At 43.0% G+C, this 21,404-nt stretch overlaps 2 protein-coding genes across 2 annotated transcripts; one reads left to right on the forward strand and one right to left on the reverse strand.

Annotated features, from left to right (window-relative positions):
- Positions 1-1,341: 1,341 nt before the first annotated feature.
- On the forward strand, positions 1,342-7,501 carry LOC133915869 (ultraviolet-B receptor UVR8-like). The gene is made up of 9 exons (XM_062359241.1): positions 1,342-1,693; positions 2,785-3,042; positions 3,652-3,845; positions 3,940-3,987; positions 4,986-5,058; positions 5,341-5,512; positions 6,029-6,460; positions 6,594-6,785; positions 7,070-7,501. Exons 2-9 carry the CDS (start codon positions 2,790-2,792, stop codon positions 7,146-7,148), a joined length of 1,443 nt encoding a protein of 480 aa, XP_062215225.1. The 5' UTR covers positions 1,342-1,693; positions 2,785-2,789; the 3' UTR covers positions 7,149-7,501.
- Positions 7,502-13,413: 5,912 nt separating this feature from the next.
- On the reverse strand, positions 13,414-15,864 carry LOC133915870 (UDP-arabinopyranose mutase 1-like). Its single transcript, XM_062359242.1, has 4 exons — positions 15,411-15,864; positions 14,351-14,601; positions 14,102-14,270; positions 13,414-13,972 (listed from the first exon to the last, which is right to left on the reverse strand). Exons 1-4 carry the CDS (start codon positions 15,750-15,752, stop codon positions 13,640-13,642), a joined length of 1,095 nt encoding a protein of 364 aa, XP_062215226.1. The 5' UTR covers positions 15,753-15,864; the 3' UTR covers positions 13,414-13,639.
- Between the last annotated feature and the right edge of the window lie 5,540 nt (positions 15,865-21,404).

Consider the following 21,404-nt stretch of genomic DNA (forward strand, 5'->3'; position numbering starts at 1 on the left):
CCCAGAAGTGACGCAAGATCTTGCAAAGAATCTTGCGAAAGCCCATGAGCAGTATGCACAAGACTCTTTCAAGCCAGACATGGATAGGGACGAGCTCACCTTGGTCTTAGGAAACAAGGAGCACGGTGGTTGCACATGAGGCGTTGGGGTGATGGGTTGGAAATATGGATTCTCTGACGACGTCGATAGTTACAAGAGTCGAAAGAGATCCCAAGTAGAGTAAGATGCAGAACAAGAGGCAAAACAAGTTAGGATGATGAAAATGCTTGAACAAACGCTAAAAAAGGAGATAGAACATACAAAAGAAAAAATATCACAAGCAGTACGACAAGCCCTTATGCGTGAACGAGGTGTCATTGTGAGTGAACAGGAATGGTTGGCAGCGTCTCCTAATGTTGCGCGCTCCAGCTATGGTGGTTGTCGAAGTAGCTGTGCGTCTACGGGAGTTCCGGGAGCTGACTCCGTCACTTATGTTGTGAACCTCATCATAGCATAGACACTGTGTGAACTACACATTGGTCCTAGGAACATTATCATCAAGGTGGCTTTTGCCGTGGCTTATCCCCACGGCTCCCTTGAACATTTGCACGAATGTCCAATACCGGAGGGCTACGCCATGGTCAAAGTAGATGAGGCAGTTGACCAGTACCGCCATGTTGAGGTGGACTATCCTGCAGAGGATGGGGCAAACACTATTGGAGAGAACGGGCATACATTCATCGCAAGGGAGAAGGTCTACATAGTGTTTCCACCAGGGACAACTCTCGAGGATCTCTACGCTCCACTACACCTCGGGTCGTTATCGCCTCGAAGATCTCCCTCTCCTCAGCCATCTCCTAAAAGAAGTCCTCCTCCTCAACTATTGTTTTGAAGAAGTCCATCGCTCAAGAAGCTAGCCATCAGCTCGGAGAACAAGATCAGGTTCTATAACATCCAAGCAGACAATATCATCTAAGAAATCGACAGCCTCTAAGAAGTTGGCAGAACCCAATGATGTCTATTCACTCACTACTGAGAAAACCAAAAAGATTGTGGACGCCAGTGTCACGTCTCATTTTTATCCTCCACCACCTCTACCTAAGCCTATTTGAAGATGCTTAAAAATTTTCATGAAAATGATCAAAACTAAACAAACAGGAGCAGTTTCAAGTAAGTCACCAACTAATTATGAACATATCAGCAAGAAGCAAGCCAAAAACAAAACCTAATCTATTATAACTGTTTCAATCCGAACCATTACGAGGCTATTTGGCATACACAAGAAGGAAAACTTTCTTCTTTTGCCCCCTTTTGTTGGTAGGATTTGATCCGCGTTCTTCCCTTCGAGTAGTTACTGAACCTACGCGCGGTGAATTTCCTCTTTCAAGTTCTTCCCTTTGTTAGTCAGAGGAGTTCGGTAGGCGGTGGTGGGCTCGGTCTACACGCGGCGCGCCCCCGTGCACCCAGCAACGTACCAACCTCCCCTGGACCCGGCTCGCCGTAGGCACGTGACCTTCTCTCTCTCTCTCTGCCTGCCGTTCCTGTCTATCCTTCCCAAGACCTCGGGAGTCCAGAAAAATCCCGTGGTCGGTGCCATAGACAAGTGCGCCACGAGGAGGAGGAACAGGCCATTCCACGGGTCAAACGAAGAGAAGCAAGCAAAGCTCCCACCTTACGCCGAATCCGCCCTGAAAGATTGCACCATTCTCTCCAGGTGAGCACTCGAGCCTGCTCTCGTAATTCAGCAGCATCTGATTTCGGGGGTGGGGGTCCCTACAGTTTGCTTGGTTCTCGGTGGGCGGCCGGCCGACCGAGGTGTTGTTTCTTGCGCTAAACGATTGCTGAATGGCCGCCTGATTCATTTGAGGAAATAGAGATTAGTGGAATGGAGAACCTCATTAGGTAGATAAAACATTGTCTATTTCCCCAATTTTTGTGTCATGGATAGTTCCAATTTAAGCTCGGGGCGGTCCCTAGTTCGTGTTGATTAGGGAAAGGATTATTCATTATATCCGGATTCTTGAACCAATCACATGGCTGAATGGACATTTCGTGGACTGTTGGGGGGAATGGTTCTCGATGCTTTTAGCTTGTTGTTTCTGTAGTTTCCTGTTTACGCTATTGTTAAGCTGCGGTGTCGTATTGCTTCGTCAGTTTCACAATATTTCACAATTTGGGACCTTGTTTGCCCAGGGTGGTTCAATTTTCAGCTTGGATTGCTCTTTTTGCAACAAAAAAAATATAAATGTGACTCGGCAATCTTTGAAAGATCATAACTTTGGTTGTGAATTAGAGCAACGTTTGCACATTCTATCAAATGTCCCACATCAAATTACTGATTTGATTCTTCGCCTCTTGGATGCCTGAAGTTTGTGTTCACATTTCATCAAAGGAGAAGTGGGCAGTACCTACATGAAGAAAAGAGTTGCCCATGTAAAAAGCAATATCTTCTATTTTACTTATCTAGCCAAAAAAGATTACTGATTTGATAGCGTAATTGTTGTAAGTTCCGTTCCAAAGGGTGTATTTCTTGTTCTCTATATATCTACTGTAGGATTAGCAGGCCGGGTGGTCTCGCTCATGGCCACTTTATCTTTTGGTCATGACATTAGTTATTACTGAGAACTTGAAAGAGGACATGAACACCCCTGATTGCCACGCAGCGAAACAAGCATTCATCAAAGCTGGGAAAATTTTCAGCAAAACTGCTTTGTTTCGTCATTTTAGTCTACAAAATGGCACATCTGTATCTTCATTTATTGGTTTAACTGACCTGCTTGTCTTTTATGCATCATAAACAAACAGGGACCATGGATATAGATGATGTGTTCTGTAATCTGCGTGTTGTTGGTGTGCCAACAAAGAGCGCAATTTACATATGGGGTTATAACCAGAGTGGGCAGACTGCACGAAAGGGCAAGGAGTGCCACTTGAGGATCCCCAAGAGCCTCCCTCCCAAACTGTTCAAATTGGGGAATGGGGAGAGCCTCAGGTGGACTGATATTGCATGTGGCCGTGAGCACACTGCTGCAGTTGCTTCCAATGGATCACTTTTCACTTGGGGTTAGTCCCTTTTGATCAGTTCTTTGGCAGTAGGTGCATGTTATAGTGCCAAATAAATTGAAGGTAGTTCAAGTGAGAGAACTAGTACCATCCTTGTTATACTTGGACTGAAGTGTCATAATTGAGTTACTATATTTCCTTGTTTTGCCGGTAATGTTAAAAGCTAGTTACAACTGTAGAGAACCTTCTCTGTAGTGAAAGAGTCATTCTTCTGTTGATGTGTACTTGGTGCATTCACATTTACTAGAATTGTTTTCTTGCACTACTATTATCAACTATGCTAATCTCAATAATTTCACTGCCTTGTTTGTTTGCCTTTAATTTCACTGCTTTTGATAGCCACGGTTCTTTTATCACTTCCCCCCTGTCGTGCAACCTCAATATGTGTAGTTTTGTATCCAAGTAATTGTGAACAGGATTATTATTCTTCCGAAGGCACATCTAATTCAACACTGAGATTTAAATTGGCTTGATTTGATAAGGATTAGAGCGTGAGGCACTTTTTCTATTGGAGTGCTTCGTTGATAGTGATGAAAGGTATTGCTTGATGTAAAGGGATTTTCTTGTGACCGAAATGAGTTATTTACAGTTCAACTCAAATGCGTACAGGTGCTAATGAGTTTGGCCAGTTGGGAGATGGGACAGAGGAGAGATCAAAGGAGCCCAAGAAGGTCAAGGCCCTGGAGTCTGAGTTTGTGAAATCAGTATCCTGTGGTGCACATTGTACAGCTGCTGTTGCTGAGCCTCGAGAAAACGATGGCACGGTATCGAAAAGCAGGCTTTGGGTTTGGGGGCAAAATCAGGTTTGTTGCAATAGCTTTTTGCTGAGTCAACACACCTAAATAGGTTAATACAATTTATTCAATAAAGTATTCACCATTTGCATGTTTGTTACAGGGTTCAGATTACCCTCGCCTATTCTGGGGAGCTTTCACACCAAACATGGTATGTTTCATTTTTAATGACTTATGGTTCAAGTAGATATCAAAGGGACATATGTTTATCTAGTTAGACATTGCAGCAAATTAATATTGGTAATTTTTCAATGCACTGATTTGCTTAGTCACTACATTCTACTTTCCTGTTAGTTTGCCAAGCTCTTTTGATTGTACCAGCAAATAAACATAGAAACTTTTGCTAACATGCTGCATTGCATTAACTAGTTGGATTCCGATGGGATATGACAACATGACTTTTACCGTGCCACCTTGTATGGGGACATATCATTGCCTTTTGGGGCGTAATGAATTCAAATCTCTCATCTCCTTGTTTTCTCTTTTCTTCTCATGTTCACCTAGTATTGCGTGTGCTCTCAATATCCTACTAGGTTTAGTTTCACTGGAAAACTTTCCGATATTTGCTCAATAACTCATGTTGAATTTTGTCACCCACTGAGCATGTCTATATCCTTGTGTTTTATTTATCTGCACCTTAAAGTGTCTTCGGTTCTTTTTCTGTGTCTTTGTTTCAGTTGACAAACTTGCTCGTTAAGGCAGAGTTGACGCTTTGTATGCTCTCTGTTCAGATTGACTGTTTTTTTTTTTTGTGTGTGTTTTTATCATTCTAGAATCCATATTTAGGTGTACATCCTGGCATTTTAAAATCAATGAATCACATAAGAATATATTGGTGTTGGGTCCATGACTAAGCAAGTTTGAAAAATTTGAATAGATGCATGGATGTGCCCTCAATGCCATTATTTTCTCCTTTTGCTATAGACAGCTCTGGATCTTAGGGCTAATTTGTGTGCTTATAAAGTTACAATCATGTGTTACTTGAGGTTTGTGTCATGTTTGAAGTCTTAGATGTTTTGAGCTTTGCTCAGGTAATTCTATAATCCAGAATGAGTAACAGTAAGTTGTGGACATTTTTCAATGTTACCCATAGTGTGTGTAGCGTATTGCTTTTAGGTGATATACTTAATATCTTCCGTATATCCGCAGGTGATTCAGCAGGTTTCTTGTGGAGCCGTTCATGTCGTGACTCTATCCGAGGATGGTCTACTACAAGCATGGGGTAATGTGCAACCTTTAAGTCTTAACACACATTTTTTTACTTATCATTTTTTAGGAAAAACGTACTGTCCTAGAAATAACTGTTGTTCTTTGATGAATTGGTGCAAACCTTATCAATCAGCACTTCAGCAGTGATAGATATTAATATTTAGGCTATCAAGATAGCTGGTTGTGACTATGGAAAATCATTCTTGTAAAACCCACAATAGGATGCACACCCACTTGGTTTCATTGTTTTATTGCTGATTATTAATTGGCTATGTGTTATTTTCTTACTAACCAGGCTACAATGAGTATGGTCAGCTTGGTAGAGGTTTTACTTCTCAAGGACTTCAGGGACCTCGTGTATTAAATGCTTATGCAATGTTCCTTGATGACGCCCCCGAGCAAGTGAAGATTGTTAGAGTGTCATGTGGAGAGTACCATACAGCAGCTATATCAGAAAATGGGGAGGTGTAAGTCATCTCAAGGGAGCTGATCTCTGCAGTTAGTGACTGTTGTGTGGTTTCTCGCATGACAACATAGAAGCATTTGGAGTATGGAAGACTAACCATGACCAACTGTAGGGCTAACTGCAAAGAAAGGAAGCAAATTGATTTTCTATTATCTAGATTTCATGTAGATCAATTAATGGCAATATGACATCAGTGTTGCTCCATGCAAGCTATTTATGATCTTTGCACAGTCTCCTCTTGAACATCTCAATGACAACAAAGAAATGCATCTAATATATTAAGAATTAAAAGGTTGCTTGTACAACATTACTATAATTGAATAACTTGTCAAATGTCTGCTGAGTCTGTCAATTTGCTAGCCTAGATATTACAAATATTTTGAACTTGTTAGTTTTCCCTTTTCAAAGCCTTCATGGGAAGTCAAATAACCATTTCATATATCCACGCTTTCACCGTGCAAACATGTTCCAGGCAGGAACTTGATATTTCTACTTACGATATCTTTGGATTTTGCAGATATACTTGGGGACTGGGAAGCATGGGGCAGCTTGGGCATTGCTCCCTGCAGTCCGGAGATAAGGAGCTGATCCCTAGGCGAGTTGTTGCCCTTGATGGAATAGTAGTTAGAGACGTGTCTTGTGGAGGGGTCCACTCTTGTGCTGTAACTGAAGGTGGAGGTCTCTATGCTTGGGGCGGAGGACATGTGGGCCAGCTGGGAGTCGGGCCTCAGAGTGGCTTCTTTTCTTGCTCGCTTAAAGGATCTGACATGCTGCTTCGCAACATTCCGGTCCTGGTCATACCATCAGGTGTCCGTCTTGCTACTTGTGGGCACTCTCACACACTTGTATCTATGAAAGATAGCCGTATGTATGGGTGGGGCTATAATAGCTATGGTCAGGCAGCAAACGAGAAATCTACTTATGCTTGGTTCCCTTCTCCAGTTGATTGGTAGGTTCTGATTATTACAATCTCGGTTCCTTTTTTTTTTTGGTTAATATAGGACTCTTTTTTTTGCTACTCTTGTTACAATCTGAAGTTGATTTGCAACTCTAGGTCCTTGATTATCTTTCATGCGATGTAGGTGTGTTGGTGAGGTGAGGAAACTTGCTGCTGGAGGTGGCCATTCAGCTGTTCTGACTGATGCATGTTCGTTAAAAGAGCTGTGTGAGTTCAAGCTAGCAGAGACTGTAAACATTTCTAATGCGCAGCTAATAGAAGATGTTGCAGCACGGACTGGTGCTGATGCCTTGGCACGCTTGTGTGAGAAATTAAGGTACGCATACAGAAATTTGAGGGCAGGTAGTAATGGTCTATGTGGTGCTCATACTGAGTTTAAGCACAAGTTTGATTTTTTTGGGAGCTAATTTCCAAGAAAAGCTTAACAAACAATGTATCTAGTATCTACTATAGTGAGAATAGCTTGGCAGTGATCAATTATTGCAACAGCAAAAAATTCGCAGTACCAGTTTTAGTTTACTTTTCCAGGTTCTTCATTCATTATATTATACCTAGCCTAGCGGTTTGTTCTTGTATTACTGATCTTTGGCACTATCACAGGGAACATTTGGATGAGCAAGGAGAATGTGAATTCCTCGAAAAGCAAGTTGTTGAAGAGGTTGAGGCGAAAGCCGTTTAAACCACTGGCATATAGTTGAAGCGGTCGAGGCTGAAGCCGATTAGACCAATAGCGATTCATCTGACCATTAATACCTTAAATTCCCAGTAATGTTATTGATTCAGATATTAATTGTTGTGGTCATGGAAAATTTGTGCGGTGTCTGGGCTCGGCAATTGATTTGATTTCCATTGGCCTGTACCCCCCCCCCCCCCAATTGTTTGTCTCCCAAGTGTATCGAAGGAGTGGAGGCGGAACTTTCAAGTGTCTTATTGTAGAACCAAATGGAAACTTATGTACACTGGTAACTTAATAGACATGTAATGTAATTGTAACTCCTTGGCAAGCTGAAAGCTGAAGAGCCTTATGTTTAATTGCGTGCTTTGTCAATCAGGATTGGATAGAAACTATAGATGACAAATGCTAGCGTTTTTGTATGGCAGCTATTGGTCATCTGTGTGTTTCTGGTCTGGACATATGGCAAGCTTTTTCAGCGTTTCTTTCTTCTCCGAAACGGAAAGCTTTTCAGGTGTGATGATTTGCATGTTGTCCTTCCAAGTTTTTCTCTGTAACTCCTGAACAGGGTATGCGGTCGCCCTGAATACATATTTGGCCGGAAGTAAATGTTGTCGTGTTCCATAAATTTTCAGCCTGGTGGTTATATGAATTCGCAACGCTTTTCATGTGTGCATGTTTGGCTGGAAGAGAACTTCAATAGGTTATGTCACATTCTGTGATTGGTGTACATAGTATTAGATATCAATTTTTAGTAAGTGTCGTCCCTGCAAGACTACCAAGGTCGTTTTTTTGTCTTTTCCTCTTTTTTGCCTCGGAAATACAATGGGCCTGTTGCCTGCGCCTTCAAAACGACACTTCTCCCCCAGTTAGCCAGTTTGATGCTTGGTGTGATCAATCTGCGTCGAATTCATACATAAGATTAATCCACAAGACACCGTTTCTTCTCTAACTGAAACATATGAGCCTACTTCCTGCATTGCCACTAGATGCCAAATCAGGTGTGCTCATATGTTCTCAGCGGCGGATCCAGGGTTCCGTCCTATATTTTGGGACATGAATATGGTTTCGCACATTTGTGAGTAGGGATGAATATAGATCAGATATAGACAGATAATAGTTATTTCGTATCTTTATTCGTATTTTTAACGGGAAGTAAAAATGAATATGAAAACGAATATAGATAATATCGGAAACAAATACGGTGCGAATACAAATCGAATACAAATACGGATCTGGATAGCTGTCCAATGATAAAGACCCTTTAGATTGTGCATATAAAAACAACAAAAATAATAATATAGTATAACTTCACACGTAAGGGAAATAAATTGTGCGTAAAAATAACAAAAATAACAATATAGTATAACTTCACACATAAGAGAAATAAATTATGTGTATAAAAATAATAAAAATAACAATGTAGTGTGAGTTCACACATAAGAGAAATTCTAAGTAGTTAGAGCTATGGTGGACTGTGAAGTTGATATGTCTTAGAGACAATCATAGAGATGATTGTATCACACGTTTATGTTCACGTACTTCTGAATAATGTATTATTTTAAGAATGACTATCGTTTATTTTGATTGGCAAGTATGTGACTTATTCATGAAACTCTTTGTTTATATCATGATGTTATTCTTAGTCGATCTCTGTATACATTGTGATGATACATAAGACCAGCACATGTATTGATTGATGATCATATCTCATAGATCAAAGGTATAGAGATACCATGTCAATAATATGGATGTTTATATTGGATAAACCCACCTTGAGATACTGTTATGATTGTTATTATGATGTGTCATCAGTTGTTATCTCAAATTGTGTACTTGCAGGATCTTTAGAGCTAAGATCGTCATTGATTCCTAGAATGTATAGTGACATACTTTGTGGCTGTCAAATGCTATTCCATGACTGAGTAGTCATAAATGTAGTTTTTGGGTTTGTTATGAAGCATGTCATCGATCAAGATGGAATTTGCCCCTCCTTGATAACATAAGAGATATATCTGGGCCCCTCGAGGTAGGTGGATTGAGAAAGTGTATAGCCATGCCAATATGATTAAAGAGTTAATTATGATGAATCCACTACTTGATCGAGTGAATGGTTGAGCTATCATAAGGATGGCACGTATCTTGCCTTGAGCTTGACTGGTATCGTGAAGCGAATGGATCGGTGCATGTGTATATCACGGTTCAGCCGATATAATCTTTTGTGTATACTTGGGAGTCAATATGTCCTACTAGGGATTGCTATTGATTTCGGTTTGGAAAGGGTTTCCGAGTCGTAGCCGTATGTACATGAACCTAACGGGTCACACACTTAATGGGTTGAAACAGAACATGCGAATTGAATTCGTATATGAGTTTGATTGGATTGTGATCGATGAGGTGTTAGAGTCCTAAAAGGCTTCCAACGTGGGAGCCCATTAGCGAGCTCTATATAAGGAGAGGCGCGGAGTGAGACGTGCAGAGGTTGAGCCATTTTGAAACCTTAGACACAGTCTTCCACACGATCTCCTAAAACCCTAGCCACATGCAAAGTGCTAGCACATTAGTGCTCAGTGTTTCTGCCTAGCACTATGGACACCGCAGAGATGCTACTGCTATTGCAGCGCCGATCTTCTCGACAAGTTGATCGCGGCGTGTTCGGGACTGGTCGCAAAGCACAACAAGACCACTTGGATCTAGTCAGAGTGCACAACACGACCACTTGGATCTAGTCAGAGTGCACAACACGACCACTCGGATCTGGTCGGATAGCATGACACGATCACTCAAAACTAGTCGAGGTCGCGACAAACCTAATCGGGAGCTGATCGAGGAACTAGTCTAGGAGCATGACCACCTGCTCGGAGTTGATCGAGGAGCGTGACCATCTGCATGAGGCTGGTCATGGTTCTGATCGAGAAGTTGTTCAAGGAGTTTGACGCACATGATGTTAGATCGATCTACTTCAACTCTTCTTCCGCTACACTACATGTCGAGTGGTAACGATCTATAATCTCTTACTAACATGGTTTCCTGGGTAAATATGGTAGAAATTTTTTGTTTAAGGCTAGCATAGCCTACCCATTTTCTAACAGTGGTATCAGAGCCATCCTGCATAGTTTTTGATCTAGACCAGTCACATATAAATGATATGTGGTAGTAAAAGATTTGATCTTGATCGATTCATGTGATGGATTAGTTATTGCACGTTTTTTTTGCAATAGGGGTCAGATGAGGTGTGAGTTGATGGAACCATGTGGCCAAAGGATTAGTTCACTTTCCCACCTAGCTGCGCATGCGACTTGCTCCTACTGGCTAGAATCACCATCGGGGCTAACAGCATGCACTGCTGCATGGTTGGAAGAACAGTAGATCGAGGTTGTGTGTGTTGTCATCGATTCCAAAAAAGCTCACGCGATGATCAATATGATTGAGTAGATCGAGATTGTGTGTGTTGTCATTGATTCCAAAAAACCTCACGCGATGATCAATATGATTGATCCAATGGAAATTGAGGCATTGTGAATGAATGATTTGAATTGGCTTGATATGATCAATCCGATGAGATTTTCACAGCAATTTCATATATACGATCTATGTATTACCGAGAGCCAAAGGGGGCGGCTTCCCCCTCGACCCCCACCTACTAATTGGCAAGTGGGACCACTGTGCTATCTGAACCTAAGGCTTTTAAGGATAGCATATTTTCATCATCCCGTTAGAATTCAATTCTGCGCTTAACTTTTTTTTTAGGGAATGATGTGAATAGTATGGTCTTTATGTGTATATGATGCATGCGTGTAATTTTTATGGTATGCGAGTTATGGTTAATTGTAGCCAAAGACTATCATGTTATTGTATAACGACCTGCGTGCCAACTTGTGATGCTTCATGTTCTCATGTAATTTGTCTAGTGCTATTAGGTGTAGTAGACTAGCACATAATCATGGAGACTCGAAGCATGATGACCTAGAGGACAGGGACCGTGGCAATGGAGATCACTGTGTGAAGGGGCTATACTATGTCACAATTAATATGATTGCCTGTGACGCTTATCTATATTCCTGTCATACTATTTTATTCATGTTTTTTATGAGATGGATATGTTTACATGATAGAATAGCCTCTTCGCGGTCAGGTGAAGCACCAGGGTGGATCACCCGACACCCTCCGCCGCCTTTCCCGCCTTTCCCTACATTTCTTGGATTATAGGTATAGAGATACCAGGTCAATAATATAGACATTATATTGGAGAATATAACGTTGGATCGACCCACCTTGAGATACTGTTAGGATTGTTATTATAATGTGCCATCGATTGTTATCTTAAATTGTGTACTTGTAGGATTCTTAGACCTGAGATTGTTATTGATTACCAGAATATGTAGTGACATACAATGGGGCTGCCAAATGCTACTCCGTAACTAGGTAGTTATAAAGGTAGTTTTCAGATTTTTCATGAAACATGTTGTGGGGTGTGAGCGATCAAGATGGAATCTGCCCCTCCTTGATAACAGGAGAGATATCTCTGAGCCCCACGAGGTAGCTAGATTGAAAAAGTGAATGGCTATGACAATATGATTAAAGAGTTAATCATGATGAATCCACTACTTGATTGAGTGAATGGTCGAGCTATCAGAAGGGTGGCACGTATATCTCCTTGAGCTTGACTAGTATCGTGAAGCGAATGGATCGGTGCATGTGTATATCAAGATTCAGCCGATATGATCTTTTGTATACTCGGGAGTCAACATGTCCTGCTAGGGACCGCTATTGATTTCGGTTTGGAAAGGGTTTCCAAGTCGTAGCCGTATATATATGAACCTAACGGATCACACACTTAATGTGTTGGAACAAAACATGTAAATTGGATTCATATATAGGTTTGATTGGATTGTGATCCATAAGGTGTTCCTAACAGGGTTCCAATGTGGGAGCTCATTAGCAAGCTCTACATGAGAAGAGGCATGGGATGGGGTGTGCAAAGGTGGAGTCATTTCGAAACCCTAGCCGCAACCTTTCACGCGATCTCTTAAAACCCTAGCTGCGCGCGAGGTGCTAGCACATCGGCGCTCGGTATTTCTACCTAGTACGTGTGGATACCGTATAGGCGCTGCTGCTATTGCGGCGCTGATCTTCTCGATGAGTTGATCGCGACGTGTTGGGGATACACAATGTGACCACTCGGATCTGGCCAGAGTGCACAACATGATTACTCGGGTCTTGTCGGATAGCACGACATGACCACTCAGAACTGGTCGAGGTCGCGACAGATCTGATCGGGAGCTGGTTGAGGATCTAGTCGAGGAGCACAATCACCTGCTCGGAGTTGGTCGAGAAGCGTGACCATCTATGCGGGGCTGGACGTGGTTCTGATTGAGAAGCTGTTTAAGGAGTTTGACACACATGACATTGGATCGGTCTACTTCAACTTTTCTTCTGCACTGCTTGTCGAGTGGTAACGATCTATAATCTCCTGGTAGCATGTTTTCCAAGGTGAATATGATAGAAACTTTTGTTTTAGGCTAGCGTAACCTACCCGTTTCCTAACAGACTGTTACCCTGTTGGTGATGGTCATGTGTTTGTTCTTCAATAGGCCGAACAAAAAATTGAAAACAGATATTATCCATTTTGGATCTGATCGGATATTCGTTTCCGTATACTTATCTGATCCAAATATCATTTTTATTTCCTTATCTATAAAAAATATTTGTATCCAAGTAAAACTATTCGTATCCGTTTTCTAGTTAGGAAGCAGAAAATATCTGCTCGATTTTCAACCCTATTCGTAAGGTCTAAAAAGAATTTCAGCCCCCACCCCACCCCACACAGCAGCCTACAATGGCGTCCTGTGTCCGCCCCTGTCTGTTCTGCTTCTTTGCTTAATCCTGATTGATTTTGTATGCACACCGATGGTTCTGCTCTGCACACTGATCAAAACGAGCAAATACGTTACCGATGCAAAATGACAGCCGTTCATTTTGGTAGCTGTTACTGAGAAGGCGTGTTTTACTAAACAGAACAAGGAAAATACTTATTCCACAAAAAATCTGCGTAGTCCACAAAAATTCATCATAGATCTGAGAAAGAGCAAACTGGGCCGAAGGCAGACGAACACTGCTAATCAACATTATTCTCGTTTTAGAGCATTTCTTATCGAGAACTTAACGTCTTGGCAACACCAATGACATGCAACTCTCCGTGCAAGAGCAGGCAACAACAAATCAACAATGCTATGCAAATAGAACCGCAAGACTACACAAGATCCCAATATAACATCAAACGGTTCTTGATTCTCAAAATTACACGATACATTATTGTCTTGAATTATATAAGTAAATGATGACGACAAATCCCTTTCAACTACAAAAGAACCACCAGCATAACAACATAGAATTATAAAGCTGCTGAATTAATCTCTTCCCTCTCAAAAAGAGCTATATCTATGGGGCCTAGGCCCCAATCATACTTTTATCACTTCATAGGGGAGAACACCCCTCTACTTGGCCTTGCCATTCTCAGCAGCAGCAGCAGACGGATTCAGCTCATCCCAGGCCTCAATCCAGGTGACCATGGCGTCAGCAAGCTTGACGAAGTAGGGGTCGATCTTGCCAAGCTTCTCTCTGACCTGCTCAGAGAGCGAGATGTAGCACTTCTGGACAGTGTCGCACTCCTTGGGGATGGTCGCGTTCTGGAAGAAGGGGATGATGTCCTCCTGCCAGAAGATGCCCTTGTACTCCTTCCTCAAGTTCACAAAGGGGTTGCTAGCCTTGCTGTGCCAGATGTATGGCAGGCCAGTCTTCACTCCCAGGCTCAAGTGGTCGCAGATGACCTAAATTTTACAGTTGTTAATACATTGATTTCAATTGTACATTTTATGTTTTGGAAACAAAGTAAACATTTTATGTCTTCGAAACAAAGTAAACTGCTGTGGGAAAATGAGAACAGAAAAGCCACACACCTTCACACACCATCCTGCCCACATGTCATCGTAGCGACCAATAGGCTGGCCATCACCCATGAGGCCAAAGTACATTGCAGGGCCAATGAGCTCCCTGTCAAAGGCAAGATTCATGCCGCACATGGGGAACAAGGTTCCCTTGGGGATAGTCATCACAGCATCAACATACCTGAACAAAACGAGGGGGTCAATAACAATTCTCCATGCAGTAGAACAGTTGTTATGGACAATGTGAAGAAAATGTGATACCTGCTGTTCCTCTCCCGAGGCTTGACCATCTGGGTGGGAGCATCATAGTCAGGGATGTTGAGCCACAGGCCGTGGGAAACAGCAGTGTGGGCACCCTCCCTGAGGCTGAAGGGGTACCCACGCACAAAGTCAGCACCCTCACGGTAGGGGTCATACAGGGTGTTGAAGAAGAACGGGGTGGACGGGCTGAGGAGGTTCTTGATGTGCTGCTCAAGAGCGTTGATATCCTTGCCAGATGGGTCCTTGGCAACCTAAAGGAGAAGCAAAGACATTCAGTTAATGAGACAAAATAGCAAAAATACAATACTACACTAACAAGCCATTCATTCAGATGACCTATAAATTCATAATTTGATTGCAATACTGGATATTACTGCCAATGTTTGGACTCTAAGGATAGATCTCGCCGTTGCTAATTCCACTCTCAGCATTGTTATAAATCCAGTGGTGTGGATCTTACAGGGTGAAAGGTGAAAATTTTATTCAAGGTGTGAATTATGAAGAGAACCCGAACCTTGTGGAAGGTGAAAATTAAGAGCTGAACAATGAAGTTGACCTGAATGTCCTACAGCTCGGGTCAGATCTGAAGCAACTATCCTAGATCCAGTGACACTAGATCATTCTAACACATTTGGTTAATACATGACATAACTGAATCTGTCGAGTCATGATTCACGACGGGATCCCCAAAACTAAGACTCCCGACCAAATGAAAAGGACCCCTCTAACGACAAGGCACAAAATACCGGTACTAAGTGGAAAAATCTTACAACCACACAGAGATGGCTGCTTGTTCTGTTGCCCCAAAACGAAGCCACAGCTACACTTACTGAGCGCAGCCTGCTGTTACGGATCGAGATCCGCCATGCTATACCATCACAAGCTGTTACGAATCAACAAAATTGATTGCGCGTGCCTAGATCCAGATCTGATCTGGCCGGATCTGGCCCAATTGGAACAAACTGGACCGAGATCCGGGGCCAAGATCCCACCTTTCCTTCGGTTCCACGCAGAATTCAACAAGAACAACAGCAGTAAGGAAGAAAAAAGGAGAACATACGAAGCAGTCGTCGTCGATGGTGTAGATGTACTTCTTCTTGGAGACCATGTAGCCGAAGCAGCGGCACGCCGAGTCCTTGAACGAGATGCAGGAGGCCTTGGGCCCCAGGATGCGGTTGATGTCGTTGCGGTTGTAGAGCTCGTAGTCGAAGCCCTCGGGCACATTGATGGTCTTGGTCGGGTCGCCGTCTTGCACGATGATGAGATGGTATGACTGAAAGAAGGGCCGCCACATCTCCAGGAAGTCGAGGTTGCGGATCGTCGGGATCACGATGTCCAGCTCGTCCTTGAGCAGCGGCGTCGACGGGACCGACGACCCGGGCACCGTCACCGTGCCCGCCATTGCTGATTATGCTTCGACCTGCCGGATCTCGATCTCTCCCCCCGCGCTGCTTGGGAGATCTCTCTCTGTTCTTGAAAGCAGAGATAGGTTGGGAGGCGTGGGTAAGCGGTGGGAGAAGGTGGCTTATATAAGGGGAAGCTCAGGGAGGACGAGGACTTTCATTTCTCTCTCTCTCTCTATCTTCAAGTCATTTCCTTTCTTGTATTTATTTAGTTTTCTTTTGTTGGTTTTTGAGTAATTTATTCATAACATAGTTGTTGCATTTTCTAATGCCTCAAAAAAAAAAAGTTTCGGATCTGGGGTACCGGGTGCATTGGAGGCTACCGGATGCAGTACGTACGAGTGGGAATGCTTTAATGAGAATTTTCTTCTTTTTTTCGAAGGGATGACAATTTTATCAGGGAACGACACAACGTACCACTCTATGTCCACTTCAACCGAAGACAATATTAATGTTGCGTTGGTTGCAGCACGTTTGAGCAAGTACTCTACTGCTGTGGACAACACCAATAGGGAGATGTTAGGATTTAAGGTTGAAAAGTTCTAGGGAGGAGGTTAAGGTTTAGAGTTTATTGAGTTGGATAGAAGGGGTGTTAAAAGAGGAGGATGACGGGTGGATCTTAGGGATGTGGGGAGGACTCAAGCCCTATATTTGGCTAGCACATCTGAGAGCTCCTCAATCTCCACCTTTTATTTTTTTTCTTGTGGAGAGTCGAAGTCTAAAAGATGAGTTTGACCGTCTATAGGAGTAAGAAGATGAGTCTGTGACTGAGTGGAGGGTCGTGGAAGACAGAAAGTCAAGTTGGATCAGAGCGTTCACACATGGGCCAAGCAGCCAACTCCCAAGCCCAACTAAGTTCCTCAATTTCCATTTCTCTGTAGGTAGCATCACGGCAACCCATTGTGAGCACAATGCGAAGTCACTCGATATGTTGCCAAATGCGATGTTTGCCGAAGGGTGAAGGCTGAACACCTCAAGTCAGTTGGTATGCTCCATCCCTTACCTACTCCCTCCTAGAAGTAGGAGGAGATCGATATGGATTTCATTACCGGTTTGCTGAAGATTTCATATGGGTATGACTCGATTTGGGTCATCGTGGATCGTCTCACGAAGTCTGCACATTTCCTCCCTATGAAGACTTGATACAATGCCAAGAATTATGTAGAGTTATATCTCACTTGAATTGTTTGTATCCATGGGATTCTGAAGAAAATTGTCTCTGATCTAGGCACTCAGTTCACCTCTAATTTCTGGAAGAGCTTGCATGAAGCCATGGGAACCGAGCTATTCCATAGCACCGCCTACCATCCTCAGACCGATGGTCAAACTGAGAGGGTAAATCAAATTCTAGAGGACATGCTTAGAGCTTGTGTTCTCATATATGGGAAGAAGTCGACGATTTGCATGCCGTTTGTAGAATTCTCCTACAACAACAGCTATCAATCAAGCATTGGAATGTCGCCATTTGAGGCTCTTTATGGCCAAAGATGCCAAACGTCGTTAACTTGGTTCGAATCTGGCGAAAGAGCTTTTCTTGGCCCAAATTTGGTAAAAGAGGCGAAAGAGCATGTCTGAACAATTCACAAGAGTCTTCTCACGGCTCAATCTCGTTAGAAGAATTATGTCAATCATCATTGGCGTGAGTTGGTGTTCAAAATTAGAGACTTTGTCTATTTTAAGGTTTCTCCCCTTAGAGGAACACAATATTTTCAGATAAAGGGAAAGTTGGTGCCTCGTTACGTGGGCCATTTTGAGTCATTGTCCGGCTTGGCGAGGTGGCTTATTAGTTGGAGCTATCTCCATCCCTCTCCGCCATGCATGATGTATTCCATGTCTCGCAATTGAAGAAGTGCCTTCGAATCCCAACCGAGGTCATTGAGGCTGCAAACCAAGAATTGCAGCTGGATCTTTCCTATCGTGAGCTTCCAGTCCACATCCTTGATGAAACAGAATGGAAGACGAGACGCAAATCAATCAAGTTCCTCAAGGTTTAATGGAGTAATCACTCCAAAGATGAAGCAATGTGGGAACGTGAAGATCGACTTCATGCCGATTACCTTGAGTTCTTCTCCAACATGTAAGTATTGTATTAGATTCTATTTCTCACAAGCACGGTATCTTCTTGTAACATGGTTTCTAGATTCATAGTACTCTTCCCTGACTTGTACCTAATCTCGGGACGAGATTCTTTTAGGGGGGGGGGGTTGTTTGTCACGTCATGAAACTGTAATCACGTATTTAAGCATAATCATGCTTCTTAAGCATTATGTTTAATTTTGTGTAATTTTGTTTTAGAATGCTAGAGAATTTCGTTTAGAGTCAATTTGTGAGAGAAAGTAATTCGGGAGAGAAAGAATAGAATTCGTAGCTAAAACGAATTAGTTTCTCTAACACGTGGGGCCCACGGGAGTTAGCCAACCACTCCTTTCCCTCTCTGTCTCCCACCCCATGATCTCTCTCTCCCTCTCCCACACCACAAGCAGGGGCAGGAGCACCTCTCCCTCACTCTCTCTCACTCTCACACCCTCTCCCTCCCCAATTGAGCCAAAGAAAGGAGGAGGAGCAAGGAGGAGCAAGGGGAGGCCAAGGAGGAGGTTCCCGGTGAGCTCCTCCACCGCAACCCGCTGGAGGTCGTCATCCCCATCGAGCTCGAGCCTCTCGGCCACCTCTTCTTCTTCCTCAAGCCGGCCACCACCCTCCGACATCATCTCGAGCTCCGACCCTTCACCAACACCTATGACCAAGCCACAAGCTTGCTAGGACATGATGAGCACCCCAACCCCTTCCCATTTCATTCCCATGGCTGGATCTACTAGCATCGAGCTCAAAATAGCTCAACAATGGACACCACCACCATTAGAGGTAATAGCTGAGTTTCGGTCGTTTTCAGCTTATGCATGCTATCCTACGTGATAGAGGAGGTCAAGTTAATGCTCTAGGTCTAAAATCCCTACCCCAAAAGCCGTCAGAATCATTTCCGAAGAGATCCCCGGCAAAAATTAGCATTTCTGACTTCACCCGGTGGTTCTGGGTTACAACCCGGAGGTTCACATGGAGGTTCCCGAACCAGAATGTAACAGGTTTTTGTGAAAGGGTTTGACGTTTGATCCCAAAATGAAGAAAAGTAGTAAGGCAAGCATCTAAGCATATTGCACCCTTTGGTTCAAAACGAATGAAGTCTAAATTGATAAATTACTGCTTATGTATGGTTGTATGTTCAGTGAGTCGATGTCGGGCTTATATGGATAGAACCTTTGTTGATTGCATTACCTCTACCTTGAGTTATTGTTTATCTATATCCTTGTAGCCTTGATAACAATGTTGATGTCTAATTACAAGTCTGTTTGATATGCTTAGCAATGCATATGTCATTGGTAGAAGTCAAGCAATGGTCCAACCATTGTTCACGAGCTTATGAATTACTTATTATTCACAAATACAATGATGATATTGAGATGTGAGGATAAGAAGAGATGTGGGCGGTGCTATGGATAGTTCGGGAGAGCAGCTCGGATGCCGTAGACCGCTTGCATCGTTAAGCACATTCCGTCGGTTCTGTTGGCTTTAGCACTTTTCCGTACTTGCCACATACCCAGATATGGGACGAGTAAGCTAAGTACCGCATGTCACCGTTTCATTTGACCTATGCGTCAAGACGTGAGCCGGAATGCTGTTAGGGGTGCATGAGATATTACCGGTAAGTCGTGGTATGCACGGGATCTAGGTGGCCTCCACATTACTCGACATGGGAACAAAAGTTTGGGATGGGTACGTGAACGATTGATACATGAATTGTCACTTTCAATTGACGGGTTATGTGGGTGGTGGTCTCGTTTCGTGTGGGTCTAGGAGTACTCCCCTGTAGGGTGTAAAATCAATTTGAATTGTCGCGCTCTCGGTTATGAGCATGCTTCCGTCCATTCGCATCAATCGTAGAGTAACGAATGAGGGGTGATGGTTTGGTATGTTGGGTTGCTGTTGAGATGGTTCTATTTTCATATATATGTTTGTTATGTTTCCAGCTACATTTATGCTTCAATTGGTATTTACCAAAAAAGAAAAGGGTTGTTTGGTTAAGTATAGGTGCATAAGGCCTGTTCTTGCCAAATACCCAAATGCATAATCCTTAGAGTCAGGTTATTATATGTGCCCCATATAGATTAAGTCTTGCGAGTACCTTCGTACTCAGGCTGCTCTTTCAGGTTGTAGGCAAGGAAAGGTTAGCTTTTGGCTATTTCTTGTCCATCGATGCCAGTGGCGGGCAAGAGTAGTGTCGTTTATTCGTGTGGCAAGGTTTTGGGTGGAGCCTCAGGGCATATGGCTCAACTGACCTTTTGTTGTTGTTATGTTTTAATTCTTCTGTTGCATAGTTTATATCTTTTGATGTAAATTGTTGTAAATGGTTGAATGTTTAAGAATTTGTAATATAATGTTAATTACTCGCTCTTTGTTAAGCTTTGTTGTGATGTTATATACTGGAAAGTCATGTGTTTCGATCTTGGGCACAAAACACGTGTTGGGCTACCATGATGGTATTATGATTAATCATTATAGTTATGATTATGTAAAAGATCGATTTAATGATTAATTAGAATACTGTTTACACCGTTCCTTATAGTACCAGTGGACTTACGATGAGAAATGGTCAAGGGGTGCGCCATAGAGCGAGGAAGATGTGGGAGAGGGGAATATGCTGATGGCTCACCGGAGGAGAAAGAAATCGACGGTGGCGGCGGTGTTGTCCTACGGCCAGAGTCTGAGAAGAAGGGCCTCAATCTCGGCCTCTACAACAAGAGAGTGGGGTCTGAGGCCAGGAATGGAACAAGGAGCTCCAAGTGACTCTCCCTGCGGTGACGGCTTCAACGGGGAAGAGCTAAGGAAGGCAGTGGGAGAGGTTGGCTTGCCGCTGCCGCTCTCTAGCGCAATGGGGAAAAGGCGGCTAGGAGAGAGGGAAGAGAGGGAGCCAGTGACGAGGGGATAAGGCCGGGTAGTGGAGATGTGGACGGGGTGGGGCTCCTCTACGCAAGAGGGCGCGCCTGATCTTGACGGTGGCGTAGAGCACCATCGGCGAGAGAGGGGTAGAGACAGATGAGAATAGAGAGGTTCCGAGAGTGTGGAGCGGCAAAAGAGATGACTAAATCGGCAAAACCGTCACCACGTCAGCAAAACCACTGTTGCACACTACTCCAGGTGGTTATGTGATCCAATATTTAAAGTTGGGGGGGGGGGGGCGGAGGGGGTTAAATAAACTGTTTTGAAGTTTGGGAGTTATCCAGACACCAGGAATTATACAGGAGAGTAATTTGGACTTTTTCTCAAAATAAATTAGTAGTACGCTCTATTCACTTTTTTCTTTTAATGTTCATAATTATTTGAAACTAGAAAGATATTTTTATATTGCTAATTTACCGTGTTTATGTACAGATCTCTTCTCACGAAGATTGAAGAATATTGGGCTATTGTCACGATTGAAGAACATTAGACTATTGTCGCGATTGAAGAATATTAAGCTAAAAGTGGTATGTTCTTTTCTTGATGTATTTTGTATTTTTTACTACTATATGTAATACATGCTTTAAAGTTTGTACTAGACGATTGTTTGTTAAGCACTTAGCCAAGCCCAAGACCCCTAAAAATTTGTGCTAGATCCG

Source organism: Phragmites australis, chromosome 4 (genome assembly GCF_958298935.1).
Source record: "Phragmites australis chromosome 4, lpPhrAust1.1, whole genome shotgun sequence".
In the NCBI taxonomy this organism is placed as follows: domain Eukaryota; kingdom Viridiplantae; phylum Streptophyta; class Magnoliopsida; order Poales; family Poaceae; genus Phragmites; species Phragmites australis.

Excerpts from the sequence above, each read along its gene's own strand:
- LOC133915870 (XM_062359242.1), bottom strand. The coding sequence starts at position 15,752 with ATGGCGGGCACGGTGACGGTGCCCGGGTCGTCGGTCCCGTCGACGCCG. Across the intron at positions 14,602-15,410 it reads CCATCGACGACGACTGCTTC|GTTGCCAAGGACCCATCTGG; the intron begins GTATGTTCTCCT and ends CTTCTCCTTTAG. Across the intron at positions 14,271-14,350 it reads CCTCGGGAGAGGAACAGCAG|GTATGTTGATGCTGTGATGA; the intron begins GTATCACATTTT and ends CGTTTTGTTCAG.
- LOC133915869 (XM_062359241.1), top strand. The coding sequence starts at position 2,790 with ATGGATATAGATGATGTGTTCTGTAATCTGCGTGTTGTTGGTGTGCCA. Across the intron at positions 3,043-3,651 it reads TGGATCACTTTTCACTTGGG|GTGCTAATGAGTTTGGCCAG; the intron begins GTTAGTCCCTTT and ends AAATGCGTACAG. Across the intron at positions 5,513-6,028 it reads ATATCAGAAAATGGGGAGGT|ATATACTTGGGGACTGGGAA; the intron begins GTAAGTCATCTC and ends TGGATTTTGCAG.